A 23,874-nucleotide genomic window follows, 5' to 3' on the forward strand; every position below is an offset into this window, starting at 1 on the left:
TTTTTGTGCTTAGGAGGGATTGTTTTATGTGATAAAATAGACAAATCACTCATATCAATAATACACATCCCAGGCAGAAGAAGATGCAATTAGCTGCAATTAGCCACAAACACAGAGCAGTGCAGAACACCCTGAGCAACAAGATCCTCCCAACAGGCAGATTTGATTCTATATATTCTATATAGAATCAAATCTGCCTATATATATCTGCCTATATATATTCTATATATTGATTCTATATATATATATATATATATATATATTTGATTCTATATATATATATATATATATATATATATATATATATATATAGTACTGAGTACTTAATATAAGTTATATTGTTCCTAGATATAAATTGTGCACAATTTTGATAGTATAGTTTTCCTTTATTTCTGTTTTGTACACTGGTTTGTGTTTGAAAAGAGTTTTTACTTCTCTCAATGTTGCAATACTCCAAATATATTGCACCATTCAGAGATGTAAAAAGCAGCAGAATAATGTTGATTAGTGTGGATAACCTGTCACAATGTCAGGTTGAGGTGAAGTGAAAGGTAAAGATGATGTCTATAACTTTGAAAACATTAGATTTGACGACATTAAATGAAACTGATGCTGTGTACTACCTTCTAAAAGGAGATACAATTGTATTGCCATTCATCATATGTTGCAGTTTTTCTAATATTCTGCTGTGGATTTATTTTAAGGAGTAAAAAATGACTTTTATGGCTGTATCATTCTGTACAGATGTCAGGTACTTTATATTTTATGAGCTTAAGGCAAGACTGTTTTTACCATCCAGTGTTATATGTTAGGACAGCGCACCAACATGAGTTGGCTGTGGAGGGAATCCCATGAAATTCCAGTCTAAACAGCTCCAGTAAATTCATTTGATAGAAATAGTATTCATTCATGAGATGAAATGCATATTCAGTGAATGCCGCTGCATTCTGTGTTTATTTCTCTCTCAGTCTATTCTGAATGGAGTCTCAGCTGAAGCTTTTCCATTATGGGTTCACTGCCATTGACCCTTTCATCATGCTCCCAGGCATTTACATGAGATAACAATGTCGGATGAATTTCCTAAGATCGCACTTCAAAATTACAGGAAGACCATATGCCGTACGTCTGACAGGCAATAATTCAATTTGAAACAGCTATATTGCATTTGAAATGTAATTCACACACGCCATTTCTGCACCTCCTCCTCTCAAATTGAATGGGAAAGAATTAGAGCCTGACTTTCATGTGGAGATGGAGTGTGCAGCCAATTCCAAGTCTTATTGACAGAAAGACAAAATGACAGTATGAAATTCCATCACTGTGGTGGCCCTGTAAATAGAAACCCTTTTCACAGCTTCACCATCAGAGTTGTTACAACCCCCCTCTACCCTAAGAAAGCCTAAAAAAAAAAAAAGCTTCTTTTTTTCAGCCATACTTTTTGACAAATTCCCATGAATCTATTTTGCTCCAGAGCCCTCTAAGTGGTAAGGAGTTTTTTTCTTCAATAAGACAGTCAGTACGCTGGACCACTAATCCGTTTTTGTCAGGTCAGACAACTTAGTGACTTGCCAATGAAGATGAAACTATTACTTCCCACAGTGACCCCAACACATCAACACATCACACAAGTAAGGAAGAACACATTTCTCTTCTTGCTTTCAAATTTCTTCTCCGGTTTGTTGTGAGAGGAAGATTTAGCCTGCTTTGGAATGGTGGAGTTCTCTAGCTCTCTATTTGATGTCAGGGTGAGAGAGAGAGAGAGAGAGAGAGAGAGAGAGAGAGAGAGAGAGAGAGAGAGAGAGAGAGAGAGAGAGAGAGAGAGAGAGAGAGAGAGAGCGGGCGGGCAAGTAAGGATAGAACAGAGTGGGTTTCAGTGTTGGGGGATCAGAGCTGCTTTGGTTCTCCAGCTCTGTCTCTTTGATCCATATCCCCAGGCCTGCCTGCCTGCCTCGCTAACTCAGGCCTCTGCCCGTGATTCCTGACAACTGTCGGCCTGAGATAAGGAGGCAGGGTGGGGGAGGCGGGGTGCCTCTTCAACCCCCCCACGCCCACCCCTCTCACTCACGCACACACTTACACACATGCGCTCCCTTCACACTGCACCACTATCACATACACTGCCATTAACATTAACAGCAACCTATTTCAGAATGAGGAAATGTGTTGAATTATACTCAAGAAGCCTGAGCAGAGAAGGGATACAAATATAAGACCCTCTATTCCTTTGCCCTTCCTCCTGCAGCCCCCCAGTTCAGTGTGTTGACATGGCTTTTTGCACCTGAATGTCAATGAGTATGGTGCCTAATATTAGTCTCAGCTGCTATTAAAATTTGCAATACTAAGCCCTTTGACTGGGCACGCTGTCAACTGGCACGCTCCCATGTCAACAAATCAAAAAGGATGAGCACATATATTTACATCATTCCCATAATGAGGAATAGAGTTGGGGCAGGGGGGTAGATGTTAATTAGAAATCGCCTGAAAAACAGATGCTGCTTCAGTTTGGCAAGAAGCAAAGCAAGGAGCTTTATAGCAAATAAATAAATAAAAGACAAGACCTACTCAAGAAAGCTGCCAGAAAGCTGAGGAATTTAAATCATACCCAGTGATGGAATGTTTGTAGGATATATATTTTTCTTTATTTATCACTCAGAGTGCTCTCTCTCCTCTCCTCCTCCCTCAGTGGAAACTAAACAGAGCCCAGGGTGCTGTCTGACTGAAGGAGTGGGTAGAAAAGTGTTAAGCCCCTTTAGTTCCTGTGGTTTGGATGAAATGTAGGCGTTGACTGGCTGCAGCGCACTACAACCTGATCAGTTGTACCATGGCCACAGTGAATACTCACTGTTTTGATTGAGGGTGTGTGTTATTTCAACATTTTCACATTACAATAAATTCACATGAAAAAGGGCTGCAATCAGATTGATAGATTAAGAGTAAGGTGAAGGTTTAATAAGCAAAATAAGATGCACTAAATGGAACAAAGCTGTTTCCTTTGCTGACCTGTGCTGATCGATTTTACAGTTGTATTATTATATACTGTTATTTATTATTATATATTTCAAAGCAAATATTTCGGCATGTTACTGTGCATTCAGGAACCAGCTGTCTGTTCCTTGCAGCAGCATTCTGCCTCCAGCGTAGAGACACATCTCTGTTTATTCAAATGCCATTGAGGTGAGGCGGAGCTGATAATAACACTGTCAGCGGCTGTTTGACCTGACATCCCTCAATGGGCTTCCCGCTGCTTGATAAAACAGCTTGGTGGTACAGGGTAGAAATGCAGTGGGTAGTGAGAGTCAGAGGGAGGCTCAGTCCGAGGCCTTTCAGGAGTGGGAGCATTTAGCTACAGACTGTTAGAAAATAGCCAATATTGGATATAATGACGCATGTATGGTTACCTGTAAAATGTGTATGAGCAGTTACTGAAAGTGAAGCATGCAGTAAAACAATTTGCAGCGTGGTTGAGTCTGATGATTTTGAGAACTGACTACTTAACAACAGTCGAAAAACACACACAAACAAACAAAAGCAACACAAAGACAAAAATTTGTTAAGGTTATACTATAGTTAATGGCGGTGTAATATTCAAACAAAGGCCACACAAAAGCCCAGGTAAAATCACAAAGGTAATGGTAATGTATTGATATATTTCCGCAGCACTAATTCTCTCAGTGCGACAGTATGAAGTCTGGAGGATGTCACATTGTTTGAAGTCCAAACCAGGAGAAGAAGCAGGAGCTCTGATTGGCCAGCTGTTTTAGTACAACAAGTACCAATCTTCTTGCAAGGTGGGCTAAACTTTATTTATGAAAGTAACACAATTACTGATGGTGGCTGGAAACGCTCTGTCGTTTACAGTTTCTTTGTAAACTCCACAATGGTTATGCAGAACAACATAAGCATTACCAAGAAAAGGAAAGTCCTCTTTAGGGCTGATAAGACACGCTGCACACAAAGCATTCCAAAATTAGCTTGCCTCTTGCACGTAGGTAATAGTAGAATTATGAAATGCAAATATTAGCTGCACAGCAGTTGCTAGCATAGACAACAAATTCAGAAATGCCTGTAATCCATTATCCATGTTTAATTGACCACTAGTTGATCAGTAATCAAGGGTTGTTTGTTTTTAAGTAGTGAACCTAAATGCCTGTGTCATTGTTTTTAAAAAAATCAGCCCTTCCACAGATCGAAGTGTCTTTAAGGTGATCTCATTTCCTCAGATGAGGTATGAGATATGATATTTGTCTTTCAGTTCAATCAGGTTCTGAATTACCTTTTTTTTAAAATTAAATCTCTGTATATTTATGTCTTTCTCGTTTAAGACATTTCTTATTACTGATTGAGTTGTGATTTTCAGGATTACGACCTCTGACATAAATATACATCTGCTTACAGTAAAATAGCAAAAAGCTGATCACGTAAGAACCTTTAATTGCATCAGATATTTTGTATTCTTCAGTGTGCTTTGCAATTACTGTACAACTCACAATTCTATGGAATAGATGGTGAAACATTCTGTTTGAAGCTAACATCAGCTTTAATTCTAGTCGCTGTATCCGCCCACAACAGAAGCTCAACCTGACACTGAGGTAAATCATAATGAAGCAAATTATGACTGATATTTAAATGTTACACAGTTATGTAGTGTAGTTTACACAACACCAAGAATGAGTTAATCTTTAATTGTTGTTTCTCCCTTGACCATGTCACCATACAGCTGGCTCTCACTAGCTGTGTTTCCATTCAATTGTGAAGGGAATTTAAAGAAAACTTTCGAAATGTCACAAAAATGCAAATTAGGTCAATTTTATCAACTAGTTTGGAGCAAATAAACTCTGCTACAGTGTTAATTGTTAAATAGGCCAGGTGTGGCTGTAATCCGCTATATAACCCATCTATGATTAAAAAAGGGGGAGAGGTCAAATAATTTATTTTATTGAGGCAAGTTTGAATTCTCCTGTCATGTCAGCTAGTATTAGTTATGTTTCATGCTGTCCCGAAGTCACTGCTCTCCGGGAGACAAACACTATCACGTTTCTAAATAACCCTTAACTTACATTTCGGCAGTATATGCAACACGTTGCAGTCAAATTGCCTGTTTTGAAAAGGTACAATAATTGTGGACACATTTCCCAACAATTCTGAAATTGGACAGGCGTGAAGAATGGAGGTTACAGACAGTGTTTGATAATCCAATAAGCACTTCGTTTGAAGCACACATACTGATTTTTCCACATACTGATTTTTTAATAGCATTCTGAAATCCGTCAATGATCTTTTAGCTTAGTAGTTTGGAACTCAGCTCAGAACCAAGCAGCAAGGTGAATGAATAACTAGATGTGCTGATAGTGTTTCAAAGTAATTTAAAAGGCTGAGGAACAGATCTGAATGTAGGAGATGATAATATGTGGCACAAATACCTCTCACATCTGTACACCTCTGTTCTCCTCTTCTCTTCATCTGTTAAAGACTCCCAGAACTGTTTGAAATATGCGTCTACAAAAGCTCAGATTTTTGCTGTATGATTGGTCAATGTCTGGTCAGGTTGATCTGGTGTAAGTAGCAAACATGTAAATATACAGTTTAATTGCTTAAATCTGGCAGGCGGCTGGAAAACCAAACAATCACATTAAACATATGTTACTGTTCCTTCCATTGTACACTGTACTCTCAATCTGGTATGTATTGTATATTACCACAGTTAAAAAGAATGACTTGCTCCTGAAATAACCTGGACGTAAAAAACTCCAGGTAGATCTTAAGGCCTCAGTACTTTTGATTTTTTTGCGAATATAAAGATGTGCTTGGAGGGCCCATTGTATGTGCAGTGTTGGAAGCACTTAGCCTTGACTCTACCAACTTGTATACTCCAACCGAATATTAATTAAAGCTGCCCACAACTGTGAGCGGGCCCTCGCTCACAGCGCGTCAGAGACGCCTGCGGGTCGCCGGCTCGCCCAGCCGAGAACCTTCGCCTGGCAGGCGGATGTTTACACAAAACACAAAATGGCCGACTTTCGGTCTGGTTTAGAGCATAGTTCCAAGAGAGTTGTTTTTAAGTTTACATGTGGTTCGCAAATTTTGTTCATCAATGTCAAACGTACGCCGAGGGCTTCTTTGTTGAATTTTAGTTTTGACACTGGTAAGGTTATCATATTCAGTGTAAGTTAAGAATACTTTGGTTAGACTGGAATACCATACAAAAGAATGTCAAAACTAGAAAAATATTCACCAAGTTAAAAAAAACCTCATTGTGGATGTTTTCATCGATGAAACTGAGCTTATTCATGTTGAGAAAATGTGTGCTGCTATGCAAATATTTTGACAGCACTGGAAACCTAGTGGATATTGTCTCGCTGCTTGCTGGGAATGTCTACGAAGCCCTAGCATTAGCTCCTGGCTACAGTATCTGAAAGTTGTACTGCTATCAGTAGGCTGCAGCTGCAAAAGCAGACTGAGCTTAGAAACTAACAAAGAAGAGAGTTTCCTCTAACATGAGCACAAACAAAACAAGGCTTCATTAGAACAGCTGAAGACATTCAAATTATATAAAAGGCAACTTCTTTGTCTGAAATGTTGATTAATCTGAAAGGATGCACATGTATTCATTTACACTTCTCAGTCCTTCATTTACTGCTACTAGCTGCTTCTTAGAAGTTAAAAGACTGAATCACCTTATTAACATTTCCGGATAAATCATGCACTGTATGTGTCTGCTCTGTCTGCTGATACTCTGCTCTCAGAAGTCTTTTTGTGGACTGCTTAAGTGGACACCATGTTTTATATTGTTTCAGAAGTTGGACAGCATTTGCGGTTGTGGCTATGAATGATCTTGAAGTGTATTTTTTAACATCAAATTTTCTTGTGTTTTGAATTTTATCTTAGGTAATAGGTAAAAAGATAAAAACTGATAGCCTTATGCTCCAACTCTAAACCACAGGCGGCACTGGGCAATAAGGGCTTATTTTTTATTGAAGTTGCTGTATTTCCACATCTCATACACATGCCTTTGTTGAGTACAATGGTATTACAACAGATACAAAATAATGACAAAACTAAATCCCAACAATAATTAAACAATTAAAGTAGGGTTTACTGACAGAGTTGAGTTATTATCGACGGGCTGCTGTTGGGGAAAAAGAGACTAAACTGAGCCAAACAGCTCGCACATTTACTGATCATTGACCCCCGTTGACTGCACAAGCAGCTATCAGAATGGTATCAAATATACTACATTAACTAGGAATAGGAAGTAGGTCAGAGTCGAAGCAGGAAATACATCAGTAACTTTGACGGATGTTTACAACAGACACTTATCCAATATTTTCCCTACAGCCCACAGTATTAACTGTGCATTTTACTATTCTTAAATCTTGATTGAATGTGTGCATAAGTGAGGGTGGAGATTGAGAAAAAGGCATGTAATTGTACAATCAAGAGAGTTAATGACCATGGGAGAAGATTCTCAGATCATTTCAGAGCAATGTTGCCATTTTGACACTAAAATCATTGTTGTAAATATACAGAATATATCACTGGTAGATCACTAGTGATCTGATGAGTAATCGGATATTTTTGCTGTACCAGTGTCAGACAGAAAAAGCTTGCCTGACACAGTCTTCTTTATGTTTGCAGGTGATGAGCATCCTGAGCAACCCCAGCGGTGTATCCTCACAACCACAACATGACTTCTCCATCTCACCACTCCACAGTGCCTTGGATTCCTCTCCATCTAACACCATCTCAGCCAGCTGCAGCCAGCGTTCAGCTGAGGCGTCCATTAAGACAGTTGACAGCCTTTCATCATCTCAGTCCTACTGCCCCCCGACATACAGCACCACTAGCTACAGCATGGACCCAGCTGTGGCTGCTGCCGGCTACCAGTACAGTCAGTATGGCCAGAGTGAGTCCCGCGAGTTCAGAATTTGCATTTGCATTGGCTTATTTTATCAACCAGATGCACCAGGCTGGAGTCACAGTTTGTGTCAGCGTCTTAATCAAATTCTGTTAGCAGGTCTCATATCAGTTATTTGATGATCCTAACTGAAATATGCAATGAGGATAATGTATTCCATTTAATTTAATGAGGTGCCGCTATTTTCAACAACCACTTTTACAAATGCTCTGAAGATCAGGCAGGAGAAAGAGACTTTGCACCTTCTTTTTCTTCCTCCTCCTCCTCCACCACTATGGTCGTTAGCATTTTCTCAGTAAATGTCAAGCTCTTTTGTAATCACATAATGAGAACTGCTACTCTGCTCAACAGCTAGGCTTAACAGTTAAGGGCTAGTTTATTTTTTTCAATCCTCAGCTCTGCTATTCCGTGTGCCTTTGGGCAAGACTCAAATTGTTTCTGTAGCATTTGCTGTATGTGCTGTGGGTAGTGCTGATGGGCTGGTCCCTGCAAGTGTGAATGGGTGAATGATGAAATGTAGTGTTAAAGCGCTTTGAGTAGACCAGAAAAGTGCTGTACAGGCCATTTTCAAGTAAGAACGAGGGTCAGTGTACCCAAATTGTTTGTTATAAAATGTGATGTTGGGGGCGACTGTGGCTCAGTAGTAGAGCATGCTCATTTTCAATCATAGGATCAGCGATTCGATCCCCTGCTTTGCTAGGCCATGTCGATGTGTCCTTGGGCAAGACACATAACCTCCAAATTGGTTGAGACAGTTAGCTGTAGTGGAGTCCTACGTTGACTGCATCAACCACTGACATGGTTCCCATTCTACTTTTTAAGACTCTAGGAACCACAAGTAGCCCTGCATTTATTGAGCGCAGCTCTCTAGTGGGGTAATATGGCACTATAAGCTCTCTAGTGGGGTAATATGGTACTATGGCTCTCTAGTGGGGTAATATGTCACTATGAGCTCTCTAGTGGTACTATAATCTCCTGAACATATGATGGTGCATCACCGATTAAGGCTTTGTAGGTGAGAAGAAGGATTTTACATTTGATTCTTGATTTTACAGAAAGCCAGTGCAGAGCAGCTATACAGGAGTGAACTCTTTTCTTAGTCCTCGTTAGTACACAAGCTGCAGCATTCTGAGTCAACTGAAGAGATTTAAGATATTTACCAGAGCAGCCTGATAATAGGAGTTACAGTAATCCAGTCTTGAAGTAACAAATGGGTGAATCAACTTTTCAAAATCTGCCTGATTTTTGAAAATGTTATGTAGGTCAAAAAAGGCAGTCCTTAAGATTTTTTTTACATGGGAGTTAAATGACAAGTCCGGATCCAGCTCCAGACAGCCACAGTCCATCGTAGCATGCAGGACCAGTTCCAGACAGTCACAGTCCATGGAAACTTGAGGTGAGGAAGCACAGAGGCTCCCGGAAAAGAGTAGAGTTATTAATGTAATAATTTATTCACAAGGAAGGAAAGAAGAGGGGAAAGGAGAAGAGAGATGAGAGAAAGAAGAAGAGGAGCTCAGTGTATCCTAAGACGTCCCCCAGCAGTCTGTCAGTTCTTCCTTGAGTTGTTCCACCAGATCATTCAAAATGTCTTGTAATTGTGTGATTGGAGAGAGGGTCTTCAATATAGGGGCACTACTCTCATCTAGCATTGTTGAACCCATATCGAGAGCTACAGGGAGTATGAGCTCCTCAGCGATGGTGAGCGTTTTGTTGGTGGTTGTCGCCGGTTGTGCTTTGTTGCTTACTAATGCCACTTTTACAAAGTGAATAGCCTGCTTGCGGTATTCATCCAGTTTCCTCTGAAAGGATTCCAATTGTTTATTCACGTAAATTTGTGTAATGTAATGTGTAATGTCTTCAAGTGTCTTTTTAATTTCTTGGGCTTCATACTGTCCGCTGCCAGAGTTCTCAGACATACAACACAGACTGCTCTCTCCTTATCTCCTACCTCAAACCCAGAGCAAGATAGGCGTCATCGTATTTTCTTCTTGGTGTCTTGCTGCTGGTCTCTGATGCATCGCCTGCGGGCAATTCGTCAGCACGGACTTTCAGAAAGGAGGAAGACATGCCATCTGGGCCAGGATTCTAATGGTTCATTCACGTTACATATCCTCACATATCCTCTACACTGATCCTGAGTATAGGTGGAGGTCAGTGGGGTGGAGGGTTGAGGGTCCAGGCAGTCATTGGATTTTGGAGTCAGAGTGGGTGAAGGGTGTGAGCTTATCAAGCCTGCATTAAAACATTTTGCTTATCAACCAGTTGCTCTCTGGGTTTGTACTGCGGCCTCATCTGGACGAGCTATTCAGTGACTGTGGTTACATGCATTTGAATTACTGGCTTAATCGGACTGAAATAGAATTATCCCGTTCATGTAAACACCTTTGTTTGAATAATTGCGGTCCGACTACAATCCGATTAACACCCCTGGATAACTCGATCCGACTCGGTTGATAATTCGGACATTGCAGCATGTAAACGGTGAATTGGATTAGAAGCTGGACTATGCGTTTTTGCGCATGCTTGAGATCCTGCCGCCCTCCTCCTTCCCTCCTTCCCTCCCAGGTTGTGACCCAGAAGTCGAAATAGACGATAAGTTGTCTGTGGGAGCGGCCGGCAGAAACAAATAAACGTAAAAGTCGGGTTACAAGCCGATACTACATTCGGTGGGTGTCCCCGCGAGCTCCCTGCTGTAGCCGACTAGCACTGCTGCGAGTTCCCTGTTTGCTCTCCGCTAGCTCCCCGACAACCATTGAAGGTAGCGGGTTTATGAAGAATGAAGAGGTCAAGCAGAGATGGCTGTATCACCACTAGATGGAATGAAAACAGCGCCGTATCGGATATGACATGCTTTCGGCCAATGATTCGATGTATTCACTGCCATGTATATTAGGATAATAGCAGTTGCCCCGAAAGATAGCATAGTCCGACTAAAGCAAAATTCGAATTGATACCATCATGTAAACGCACTGACTGGGATGTCTGACTCATGTTTTTGATTATCACCTTTCAAGTATTTTGTCACGTTACAATTTGAAAACACTATCAAGTCAATATGGCGTGGACATATATGATTGGTCATTAGACCAGCGTGACCATGGTCAGTGGGGCACCGTGATGTCTGTCTACCAGAAAACTAGCTGGCTGAACTCCGTAGGAAGGAAGGAGTAAGTTGTTAAAACATATTTAGAGAAGCAATTCAATTTCGACAGTTTTGCTTGGTGTATTTTTTTTATACTCTATGGCTGAAGGAGTAGACTTGGTGACGGATTTCCTGGCAACGCTTTTCTCACGGAGGACATTTCAGGAAAGACAAGAAATAGCTTCTATCAAGAACCAAAAAGCTACCTTGCTAGTGGATTATGACTTTCTTGTGTACTGATGATGCCTTTCACACAGAGGATTACGGAAATGTTGTGACTGGCTGCTTAACTTTTTTTATTTAATCATACACAGCGCTGGTGCTGCTTCTGGTCAGACGGGACTTTGGGGCTGAGCCTTTGCCCTCCACGGTGCAGCAGATGCTAGAGATATGTGGTGTGTGTGTGTGTGTGTGTGTGTGTGTGTGTGTGTGTGTGTGTGTGTGTGTGTGTGTGTGTGTGTGTGTGTGTGTGTGTGCAGGGTTTTAATGTTGTTGGATTGTTTTGTTATTATTAAGTGTGATGTGTTGTTGACCCAACGGGTTTGGGCTGGTCAAGTTGGTCAGTCAGGATGCATAACATCGCGAGGCGAGCACTGCGTAATGGCACAATACTCCAAGGAGTGGCCGCGCCTTTTTTTCTTCGCATGTTTGTGACCTCCTACATGCCTGTAATAGTGAAATCTTGCTCTGTTTGCCCTGAGGCAGCAGTCTGTCGATTAGATGTTCACACAGAAGGTGGACTGTATGGACGCGCCATGTATTGAGTGACAGTAACTCACAGGACACTTTTTTCCCCCAGTCCGCCCATGATGTGAACTATACGGCACTCACTGAAGGCCTAGGTCTAAAACCCACGGCCCGCCACTGGTTACGAGTAAATGAAGATGACAAACTAAAAGAAAGGAAAAGGTTTCAGGTCCGCCTAGTAAAAAAAAAACTTTCAGGATGATTATTTCTTTGAATCGATGCAGCTGTAAGGTCCAACTCTAACCCAAATCATAGCACACTATGTGAACATTCTCTCTACAAAAGTTGACTTTGATCAAGTGAAACAGAACAACGTTAGAGAGGGTTTAATACAAAGTAAATTTAGGTCTCCAAAATTTGCATTGGGGCACATCTGTGACATTTCAATTTACAAAACCATATACTGTATTTCACTTGTATATTACTTATGGTGTTCAATACATTCAAATACAGCAGTTGTTTTTTTTTATAAAACAATCTATGATTTACCGTTTTATATAACAATAGCTCAGTCTGCTGACAGAGCACTAATATTTTGACCGGTGCAGCTTTTCCAGCTTTTATGGCACTAGTTCAGCGGACCAGGAAACACACCGACCAATCACATGCATTCATTCACTGTCCAACAATAATGTAAACTGTTTTGGTTGACATCACTAGACACCTGAATTAACTGAATTTAAAGCTACAGAGCAAAGACAATTAAGTTACATTTATTTTTGTAAAAAAAATAATTAGAAAACCTTTCAGTAATGTTTTTTTTTTCCATTGTTAAATCTAGCACTTGCAATTGAAATGAGAATAATATTCATTTTGTATTAGAGTATTTATAATTAATCCAGTTAAATTTGACACAGATAATAAATATTGTTTAGATATTATATTTTTTTCTTTATTTGATTAAACAGTCAGTTTTTGACGTCATACAGATGTTGAAAGAACTGCTGGCTACTTCAATACACAGGGCACTAAATCATGGCGCAAGTTGGGCATTATTGTGAAGTACCAGACCATTGCATGAGGACATTTTCTCAAACTGGACCTTGTTGAACATTAGTTAAAGACCCTGACTTGTAGGCTTATACCTCTTACTTGCCATTGAATGTAAATCATGACGTGGAATTGTCCAATCCTTCAATGCTGCCACACATCCTTCTCACCAAAGTAACTGCTAAGATGTTCCTTCAAATTGAGTCTGATAACCAGTATGATTGCTAAAACACTACAACAAAACAACTCAAGTTATATATCAAAAATAATTTCTTAAAGAATGTCTTAAGTATCTCTGATGCTACAACTGATCCTCTGCGATGTTTGTGGTTTGGCTGTGGCCCTCCACCCCCACCTCTCCCTTCTGCAGACAGATTTAACAGTTTACTTCAGACATTTGACTCTTCTCTTGTTCTAATGCAGGAAGCTCCTGACAGATTAAAGTATATACTGTCAAAATAGCTGAGACGTGTGAGTGTGTGTGTGTACACCTGTGTTTGTGCATGCATTCATGAGTGTTTGTGTGTATTATCAGATAGGCTCAATCTTGGAGGCAAAGGACTCTCAGCGTGACTGCTCAACAGGGATTTAAGGTATAAAGCTGGTTGACAGGAAAAACAGCTTCCTTTACAGGGTCTCACTAAACCCTTGTGAAACACACACATATACACACACACACATGCTGCTCCCACACTTGCTGTCGTGTTGACTGGCATTTTGGCAGACAGACCTTCCCACCTATAAGTGCTCTTCTTTCTCTCATCTCTCAGCACAGAGTGACAGTTTCCTTTCTATGCATGCTCGCATCCGAACTGAAATGCTTTGCTTATCTTCCCCTGATAGTCACAACACACACACACGCATGCACACCCAAACACACCATCATATCTGCTGTCAGCCCTCCTCTTTCCTGCCCTGAAAGAGAAGTTATCACCAGCTAAACCAGGGAGGGGCAACATACACCACTTAGACAGAAAAATATGCTGAGCATTATGCCAGCTTTGCAAGAACCTCAGTTATTCTGGTGACTGCCTGTCTTTCTGTCTGTGGAGCCACACTGTTGGGTTCTTTTGTGTGTCTGTCAAAAATAGTGTTCTCTTGTCAGTCAGTATGATTGGACATTACAAAAAATGTTGCTGCAATACAATACATGTTCACGTATAGTGATATTCAGTGTTTTTTTTCTTGTCAACAAATCTTGTGCAGCACCAAAATAGAATGTATCTGCCATTAAGATTTTTTTGTGAGTCAGGCTGATACATTTGCTTACTCTGTGCAATAGAGCACCATTGTTATCCAAAAGTATTAAAACATTAATGTATTGTTACTATTTACACAGACACTGCTGTTTATTTAGATTCAATTCTCCATCAACATACTGCCGCTCACGAGAGCAAAACAACAGTGTGTTTAAAACTCATTTATTTTGCAAGCAAGCTTTTGGAAACATAAATGTTGCCTGCAATATCATTACAAGCAACATTTTTTACCATCCAATATAAGCTAAGTACATGTACAAAACTATATATTTGTAACCTGTTTACCTGGAGTAATTTATTCCGTTAGAAACCAATGCCATAAACAGGGTAGTGAAGTCAGAAAGTAAGGACTAACAAACCAGTCTTACCTTTATCACTTGTCAGTCGGTATTTGGAATAATTCAATCATTTTAGTACTATATATTAATATTGTGTATTCTGAAATAGTGTCCTATAAAAGTTTGGTTCCATTGTCTCATTTTTCAGCCGAGACATTTTTGTGTCAGGTGAGAGTAGCATTAACATGCATATTTCACTCAGTTTAAAAAAAAATATTGAATAATAGACCTGGAACAATAAACAAACACACTCACTACTGCTAGCTCAGAAGTCTGAGGTCACCTGTAATGTTTTTATTTCTTTACTTTTCTTCTATAATAATCATTTTGAGATAGACAAAAAAAAGTTTAATTCAGACATCGAATGTATTATTTATTATTTTAAATAGCTGGGGCCCCAGGGGGAAAAAAAAGAATGATTTAAACTTTTAATCAATGTCTTTTTACATGTCAGAAGAGAATACTGTGGTAACCATTTTCCCTCAAATACACTGCTTTTATATGTTTTTCTGTTAAGGTTGAAGAGGTCCATAGTACGTTTAGCTGATATTTGTCAATCCAATTCCAATAGTGCTAACCCTACCCTGACCTTCTACTACAATTGTGACGTTTGACGAATAGTGTTGCCTAATGCTGTGTTCACACCGAACGCGACAACATTTTTCACGTCGCGTCTACCGTGTCAGTTGTGTCCCGCGACAAAAAAAGGGTGTTCACACCAAATGCAACATGACTAATCGAGCCGCCACAAAGGGGGCTCGATTAGTCATGTTACTCCGTAACTTCTCTCCGGGAAAATAACGATCTTTTACGCTACAAACTATGGAAGAAATAACCACCAGTTCGTCTTTATACTTGTTGTGGAAGTCACAAAAACATGGGAATATCAAACGCCCTCCTGTTTGGGTTCATAACACCATCTGTAGCCGCACACACTCGGTGAATTTCACCGACTCCAGGAAGTGCCTATAGCTTACTACAACGGTAACCAGCAGTCATCCACCATGGAAATAACCACTAGTTCTGCTTTATACTTTGTAAATTCCACATACGTCAGAACATCAAACTCCATGGTGTCTGGGTTCATTATATCATTCGTAGTCCCACAACAGCGTCTGAATGATGGCCGCTATCATCGCTATTACCGGCAGAAGTTTGATTCAATAACAGGACGGCTGTGACGAGCGGAACATCTCAACGCTGATTGGCTGACGCAACTATGACTCACATGTTTTTGTCGCCAGAGTTGGGAAATTTCAACTTGCGTCCAACGCTCTGTTCGCCACGCAGCAAACTCGCTGTTCGTGTCGCCTCAAACGTGTCGCTCCCCAGAAAAGTCGCGTCTACGCAGCTCCTACGCAGCTGTGCATTGACTTTGCATGCAATCTGGTCGCGCGACCAAATTTTGCAGCGTTCGGTGTGAACACAGCATAACGCTCCTAAGAATATCCCAGCTTGTTGGCTGCAATATTGTCTATTTGACATTGAACAGGACCTTATTCCTGTTTAAATTTCCACACATGTATGAACTTTCAGTTTATTATAACAAAGACTGGTGATATATTCTATTCATATTCATCTGTCATTCTAGTTGAGTAGACAGTGTTTTTATCTCCATGACTTTGTTTGTTCACTTGTACAATCTAAACGCATGAAAGACAATTCTAGCTATTTGAGAGTAACAAATCAAGCTTTTGTGGCAGGCAACCCCAAACAAAAGTGGTAGTATATACATTAACTCTGTCTCCTGTCTCCGATCTTCTTCAGCTGCTGTGGATTACCTGGCAAAGAACGTCAGCCTGTCCAGTCAACGCAGGATGAAGCTGGCCGACCACTCAGCCGTTCTGGGACTGCTGCAGGTCGAGACTGGCCAGGCCTACTAGTACTCACCAGACATGCATGCAACCTGACACCTGGTCACCAGCACAACTCGCAGCTCCTGCTACCATCCATACAAATCTCCCAGAGACCGTGTGTGTGTGTGTATGTGTATGTATGTATGTATATGTGCGTGTGTGTGTGTGTCGGTCATAGATTGACTATACAGTGCATTGGGCTGATACTTAGCTTTTTTATACTATAATTCATGAAAGTGGTTCTCCAGTGGTTAAGGATGAATGATGCTTTAAACATTCCCCATGGGACCAACCAAATCCACAACAAGGATTTCCACTGTTATAACTATAACTTATAATCCATTACTTGCTATTTATATAAATTTATTAGACTAAAGCAGCTTTTCTGTGAGTCGGCAAACAACAAAAGTATGCATAATGTCATCTTATAATGGTCTCAATTTATGGCATCCAGAAGGAATTCCCATTGTTTGGATTGATTAAGTCGTTGATATTAAATACAATCCTAAATTCATTCTGAATACACCATAACAGAACACAGTCCGTTTTTTCTGCTAAGTCACCTTTATGATCACTAATTGAGTTTCATTCATTGACATATATTTCTGGTTGTGTTGTAAGACAACTGCATGTGTGATTTGATTACAGCTCATGAATTCTACCTCAAATTCAAGTGTGTTGTACTTCTGACCACACACTGCATCACAGATGACTAGTGGGAATTTAAACAACTGACGGTCAGTAAAAACAAGATTTTGAGCTCCTGTCTTGAAGAAACTGTGACTCAAATAGGTTGGTACGGCCAGGTATCGTTTAGAAAATTCCAACTATTCCTAATTTGATACCCATCATGTTAATAATGCAAGCTGTGCATATGTTCCACTGCTTAGCTACCGCTTATAAGACCATCCAATGATTCCCAGTGTTGTAGCGGAAGCGTAACAACCCCCATACACCCCCAAGTTAACAACTTTGTTAGCTTTGTCAACAATGTTGCAGTTGTTAGTTCTGTTCACGCTGTTAGCACCGTTATCTGCTAGCACCGTTATCTACTAGCAACTGACTCAGACATCTCCCAGTTTAGAGCTTTGAAGTCAACATAGAACTGGACACAGCTTTGAAGGCGGCATCCCATTCATTCCCATAAACGTGAATAAAACTCCATGGCGCATGACGCTAAAAAATGGTGCAATATATAATTTTTAGGACATAATGAATTAAATAAGTGTTCATACTGGATCACTGATTAATCCCGCCCACACCTCCCCCAATGTAAGTCTGTAGGGGGAAGTATTTTTGGCGTTTTTGGCATTTCACTGGCGTCATGTAACGGACCCCACCATTGTAATTACAGTGTTTTGCTTTTTGTAAAATGTGCAAGTCAGTGGGTCACTTTGATTGACCATATAAAAAAGTAATTATTCTCCTAAATTTGGGCACCGAAATGATCAATTGTTATTTGACTGAGGTTTCGACACTACTTGGAGTTATTACAGTCTATAATTTAAAGGTTTAGCATTTCAAGTTTTTAACATATTTTCACCTTGAAAAAAATATGATGCTAGAGCAACCTTAAATACTTCATATGTTTTATGTGAAACTGGTCTACTTTATAGATATTGAATATCAGCAAACAATATTGGCAGCTTAAAAAGAATAAAAATAATGTCAGCCTTCAGAAACCCTTATTTGCATGTATGTGAGGAAGATAACAACTGATATTGACAAATTCTGTCATAGCTGAAGAGATTCAGTCCCTCTTATCAACAACAATACCTCCGGAATAGCTATGGCAATAGTTGGAGGTCAAACAAGCTCCTGACTGTGTTGATATTCAGTGTGACGTTCTATGTCCACTGGATTGCAGACGGACGTTTTCTCGGCAGCTTGATACAAACCTTTTTTGTTTTGTTCTTCATTTAATTTTGTTTGATTCTGGTTAATTTTATATCTACTCCTTGCATTTACCTAAGGACACAATGACAGGGTTGACTCGCCAACTGTCATGACTCTTTATGTAAGAAATTAATTTGGATGAGCAACTGGTAAATGGATCTGTACTTGTAGAGCTTTTCAAGTCTTTCAACCACTCAAAGTGCTTTCACACTACTTGTCATCCTTCACACCCATTCACACACTGATTACAGTGGCTAAAGTTCCACCTGCCCATCAGGAGTAGCTAACATTCATACACACATTCATACACTGTAGGCACAACTTTGGGCTTAATTAAGTGTCTTGCTCAAGGACACATAGACATGCGCTAGCGGAACCAGGGATTCAACCACTGATCTGATTGAAGGACGGCCCTGATCCAAGTAGAGACTCAGTGGTGTGCAGATCTCCGCCAGGTGTGTCTGCTATGGCCACTGCTGTAATAATGGATTGAATACAAACCAAATGCCCCCATTTAGACCACAAGCATATCAGAAGCATTTCTTACTCACACATCTCACACAGTAGATACACTCTCATTTTAATCTATGCAGCTGTCTGCACCAGCTCTATGCAGCTATACTGCAGTTCACAGTGTAACACTTTCTGACTGTTTGTAGCTTCCTCTGAACAGAAACTGTTTACTATGTGTTTATATTCGTTAGCTGTAACAGCTTGATTTGCTGTTAGTTTTTTCTCATTGGCCAACCCAGCAAATCACACTTGCTGTAAGTGTGTGAATATGCGAGTTTCTACCTTTGACCAAACTCATCTTAATTGCATTGTTTACTTATCTGAAAACATAATTATATCAAATTGGACAGAAATAAAATAAAGCTAAGCCAAAACATTTTAGTAAAGTTTTCCACTATTCCAACAATCAACAATTTTCCCATAATTTAAAATAAAAACCCTCAATTCCCGAGTTAGATGTTAAATTATGCCAGTTCTCCACACTGTTTATTGCCCCCATCTCTCCCACTGAGCAGCTCTCATTCTTTGGAAGCATTTTTTTAAATTAGCTATACATACATGCATACCACATTTGTTTTACCTAAGCCTGCAAACCATGGGTCCAGCAGTATGCTAGACTAGTCACAGGTAGATATGCACACACACACAACACAAGAATACACACATGATCTCCTAGCAGAATAATAATATTTACAATTGGACGAACAAGTTAAAAGTATTTTTCATTTCATAAGTACCTTTCATTCTTGCTTAGTGTGTTCCTTGTGGAAATTTAGATTATACATACAAAATCGGTTACTGATGGTCATTGTCTTACAGGGTTGCACAACAAAATGTTTCTCTTCAAATGTTTCTCTTCAACATATAAAACTAATCATTCATATCCTTGCAATTGTTTACCATCAATGTTTTTGTGTCATTTGCCTATAACAACTAGTTTACAATGGTTACAGATTGCGTCTAGATAGTGCCTATCGTTAAAATCCAGAGGTTTCCTAAGTGAACTTGGGGGAAAACTGGGAACTAAGTCAAATCACTAGTGTATCAGTTAATGAAGATATAAGTTCTCAAGTAATAAACTTGACATCAACTACAAGAGAACCTGGCTTTCATCTGGCACAGGCTTACATTGGAGACACATTTTTTGTTACTTCCTTATGAGTACATTTCATCATATTTTGGTAAAAGAAGCCCACCTGTTTTCTGATCTGCTCTTGTCTTAATTTGCAGTTGATACAAACTCAACACTTCCTCCACGTCTTTTTCATTGTTCTTTTGATCACTGATAAGCATGAATGTAGAGTTCTAACTCACACAAGCTCCGCCCTCTACTAGACTCTTTTGGTTAACACTCTCCCCAACCATGAGCATGCATTCGGCCACTAAAAATTACCGTAACGATCCAATCAGGACATGCCAATCCGAATACTTACCACAATATATAAGGCAGCACACATTACTACGCAAATGGGGGTGGCTGTGGCTAAGAGGTAGAGAAGACCGTCCATTTCATCCAGCTTAAACATTGAAGTTTCATTGGGCAACGTTGGCGGCAGTGACTAACCTTTAGTCGGTCAGGATCAGGGAGGTTGGGTCGATGTTATGTCACCGAATGCATTGGATTCCACCCACTGTACCCATAGATTTCATTAGAGGACGGATACGGTGCGTTAGAAAATAAGGTTACAAGGTTGTTACCCTAGTTCTAAAAGCACAGGGGAGGGGGCAACTGTTCCTGCGCACATTGAAAGAGAGTAGAATGTCAAGTAGCGATGTGTGCTGCCTTATATAGTGTGGGGTTTGCACATATTTGGGGAGGCAAGTTCCGATTAGCCGGCTACGCTGGTGGGTGAACGGACGTTCCCGGTTGGGGCATGTTGTGACCCATAGAGTCAAGTAGTGGGTCTGCCTGTGCTTAAAAGAACTAGGGTTATAATGTCGTAACCTTGTTTTATTCACTTCCTGTGGAAATGTTTGAAATTAAAACCTTCAAGCAAACCGTTCAGCAAACAGCATAATCCTTACCATTCAATGTGATAACAATAATATGAATAATAACAATAATATGAATAACTGCAGGAAGAGTTGTTTTATTTACAGTGGTTTAACAGTGGTGAAAAGAACTGCAGTAGAGGAAAACTGGAAATAATGAGAGATAACAGTTGTATATCTTAACAGTAGAAATAAAGTGTTACTGTTTTAATACCAGCTTTAAATTCTTGGACATAGAATTCATGTGTTGAATAATTAAAAGTGACTTAATGTGACATAATGTGGATCCAATCACTTCAGAATATGCAAATATATTAAGAGATTTGCCTTTGACGTGTCATTAAGAAGTTACAGATTTCTAAAATGTCAATCTAATTTTTTTTAATTTTAAATACACTAAACCATTACAGACTACACTTGTCTAAAGGATTCCTTTGCGGTTCGTCAGATATGTTATCTTCCTCACTAGAATCACTCTCCTTGCTCTCCACAGGAACTATGGCACTACTCAGGAGAAAAACAACAGTAGTCCAAAGATCTACTATATCGAGCTTTGTGTAGTGATCGTCAATTAAAACCACTTCAAAGTTAATGAGCAGGAGGAAAAACAGTGACCATACTCATTCCCTATCCCATCATTCCAATTAAAAAAAACTTGAACTAACAACATGTGCACCTACAGTATTTATTTCGTTATCTTTCTTTCTTCCTTTATTTCTTTCTTTGTTCTGTATTTGGCTGTGTTAGCCTTCTATCTTGTACATATATTTTTTCACTTACAATAAACCAAGGAGGACATTAAGGATCAAATGTACAGATATGCTCATTGACCCAAACCCCTCCTGTTTTCCTCTTGGTCCATTCTCTGCTTGTTTTGTTCTGCTTTATGTTTGGTACGTGTGTATGTTACCATAGTATAATTTATTCTACCTGTATGAAGTATTAGACTAGTGACAAATTTGTATTGGCATTTACTCCCCTCAGCCTCTTGATGTGTTAATTGTAACACTGGCGTAACTGTCTGTTCATTAAAGCTCTACAACTGGAACAAGACAGTGTTGTGCTGGCTGTCTGCTCTTCATTAATATACACTAAACCTGTTGTTGTTGTTGTTGTTTTTGTTTGCAGGAAGTAAAATGGAAGAGGACAAAATATTCAGTTTACTAAGTTTAAAATGTGTACCTAATTAATGACCAGAGTTTTAGAGAGATGGACAGATGGACAGGCATCACACAGGCTCTTATTATGCGCCAAATTTAATAATGAATAAAAAACTAGTATATTGCATGCTTTTTTTTTTTAAAGTAGTGTTATCAGAACAAGAAGGTATAATAGGCAGTCTCGGAACAATAGCAAGTTAAACAAGAATATATAAATCTGTTTTCTTTTTTTTATGAACAGGTATCAGAAGAAATATTTGTCTTTTATCAGGGAAGAACATAAACAGTCTGTTCAGTAGTAGGGTCACTGTTAGGGACAAGCGACTCCTTCTTTTGTCCATGTTCAAACAGTAAAGTAGTAACAGTCAAAAAAAAATCTGAAACAGTCAAAGCATGTAAAGCAGCATCCACAGTTCATCAATATAATGAACTGTGTAAGTAACTCAATATGTATTCTAAAGTTGAAAACGGTTTGTCAATCAATTTGGTTGTTTTTGTTGACATGCTTTTTTGTCTGCCGTAAGCAAAATGTATTGGATTTCCTGTTTTGAGATAAGTTGCTTTTATTTTGAAGGTGAAAAACGGGATATAAAAAAACAAACAAACATGCAGTTAACGCCATGATAAAATAATTAACGCATTAATGGATGGCTGCGTTAACGCATTCATAACACGTTAACATGCCCAGCCCTAATTATTACATTATTTTGCACTTGATAGTTCTTCAATACAACAATACGTTATGTTCAAGTGCAAAATATTGTGAATTGCTTTGTAATTATTTATGTAAACTAATATCTACATGACCTGACTTCCTTCTCGTCATCATCTAGTCAGAAGACTAGAAAGGCGCTATACAAGTACAGGTCCATAATTACTATTGCCACGAGAAGCAGGCCTACACCTCCAAAACTAACAGAAGGAGGGATCTGTGGAGCGTCATAGTTTGACGAGCAGGGTCATTGACCAAGTTGCCATAATTAGGCTTCAGTGTATAGGCTTTGTATCCATATATTTTTTGTTCTTATTGTTTTGTGTGTTGTGGCACCATTCATGATGCATGGCCTGTGTTTAACATGGAGGGGGGCAAGCTAATGTAGGTTTGGGGCTGGTCCCACCAACTGCATGCTCACACAGACCATATTTAGCAGAGCTGAGCTTCAACAAACTGCTAAGCCAGATGTGTTCACTAAAGCGGAGATGTCTATCACTGTATCATGGCCATAGGACAGTACAGTAAGTAATCAAAGGGTTTGGACAGAAGCAGCTGAGGATGTCAGCAAATCCCTGTATGCCCGTTGAACTTTATATTAATGTTCTAATTCATTCTGGTACTGTTTTTTATGACTACAATCAACTGGCAAAGTTATTTTTCCTGTGTGTTGATGACAAACTCTAATCATGATCTAACCCTCTCTATGACTATGTACAACGCTAGGCTCTGAGGCAGCTTGACAGCTTGAAGATAATAAACATCCTTTGTAAAAGCTAAGCAGAATGAATGGAGTCGTGTTAATTTAGAGAGCTGCATGAGCCCACAGTGGATCAGTGTTGGCACTGCCTGAGGGCTTATGACCCAGACCTGACCACAACAGGGTATTTTTAGGATGGTGCAATATGCCCCTCAGGCCTGCTGGCTGGACTGTCTCTCACAGGGGCAGAGGAAAAAAAATGTGAAAGACAGTTGAAATGAAAATAGATTTTAATTCAATGCAGACAAAATGACAAAATTGACAAAATGAATGCAGGATGACCCTTTTTGTTGTGGTTGCCTTGAATATTGTTTGGTGAATTCCTATTATGAAGAACTAAAGTGCTAAAGGGACTGTACTTTTCTAGTCTTCCAAACCACTCAAAGCTCTTTAACACTACTTGTCATCATTCATCCATTCATACCCTGATGGGAGGAGCTACCATGTAAGGTGCCACCTGTGCGTCACGATTATAATCGCTCTTTTGGTGTCTTGCCCAAGGTCTCCATACACCGTAGGCACAGCTACGATAGCAACTTAGGGTTAAGTGTCTTGGCCCAAGGAAACATCGACATGGGCTAGCAGAGTTGGGGA

At 39.7% G+C, this 23,874-nt stretch overlaps 1 protein-coding gene across 2 annotated transcripts in view; it reads left to right on the forward strand.

The window, feature by feature from the left end:
• LOC137800116 (paired box protein Pax-7-like) overlaps positions 1-21,689 on the forward strand; it is a 58,714-nt gene extending 37,025 nt beyond the window's left edge. For both annotated transcript variants that reach the window (XM_068597144.1, XM_068597145.1), the window contains exons 8-9: positions 7,636-7,903; positions 16,159-21,689. In XM_068597144.1, the coding sequence (XP_068453245.1) occupies positions 7,636-7,903; positions 16,159-16,274 (384 nt within the window). In that variant the 3' untranslated portion in view covers positions 16,275-21,689. The remainder of the gene's footprint in view (positions 1-7,635; positions 7,904-16,158) is intronic.
• The last annotated feature ends 2,185 nt before the right edge of the window (positions 21,690-23,874 follow it).

This window comes from Clinocottus analis, unplaced genomic scaffold (assembly GCF_023055335.1).
Source record: "Clinocottus analis isolate CAN_PGR_092001 unplaced genomic scaffold, fCliAna1.0.p SCAF_4, whole genome shotgun sequence".
NCBI lineage: Eukaryota > Metazoa > Chordata > Actinopteri > Perciformes > Cottidae > Clinocottus > Clinocottus analis.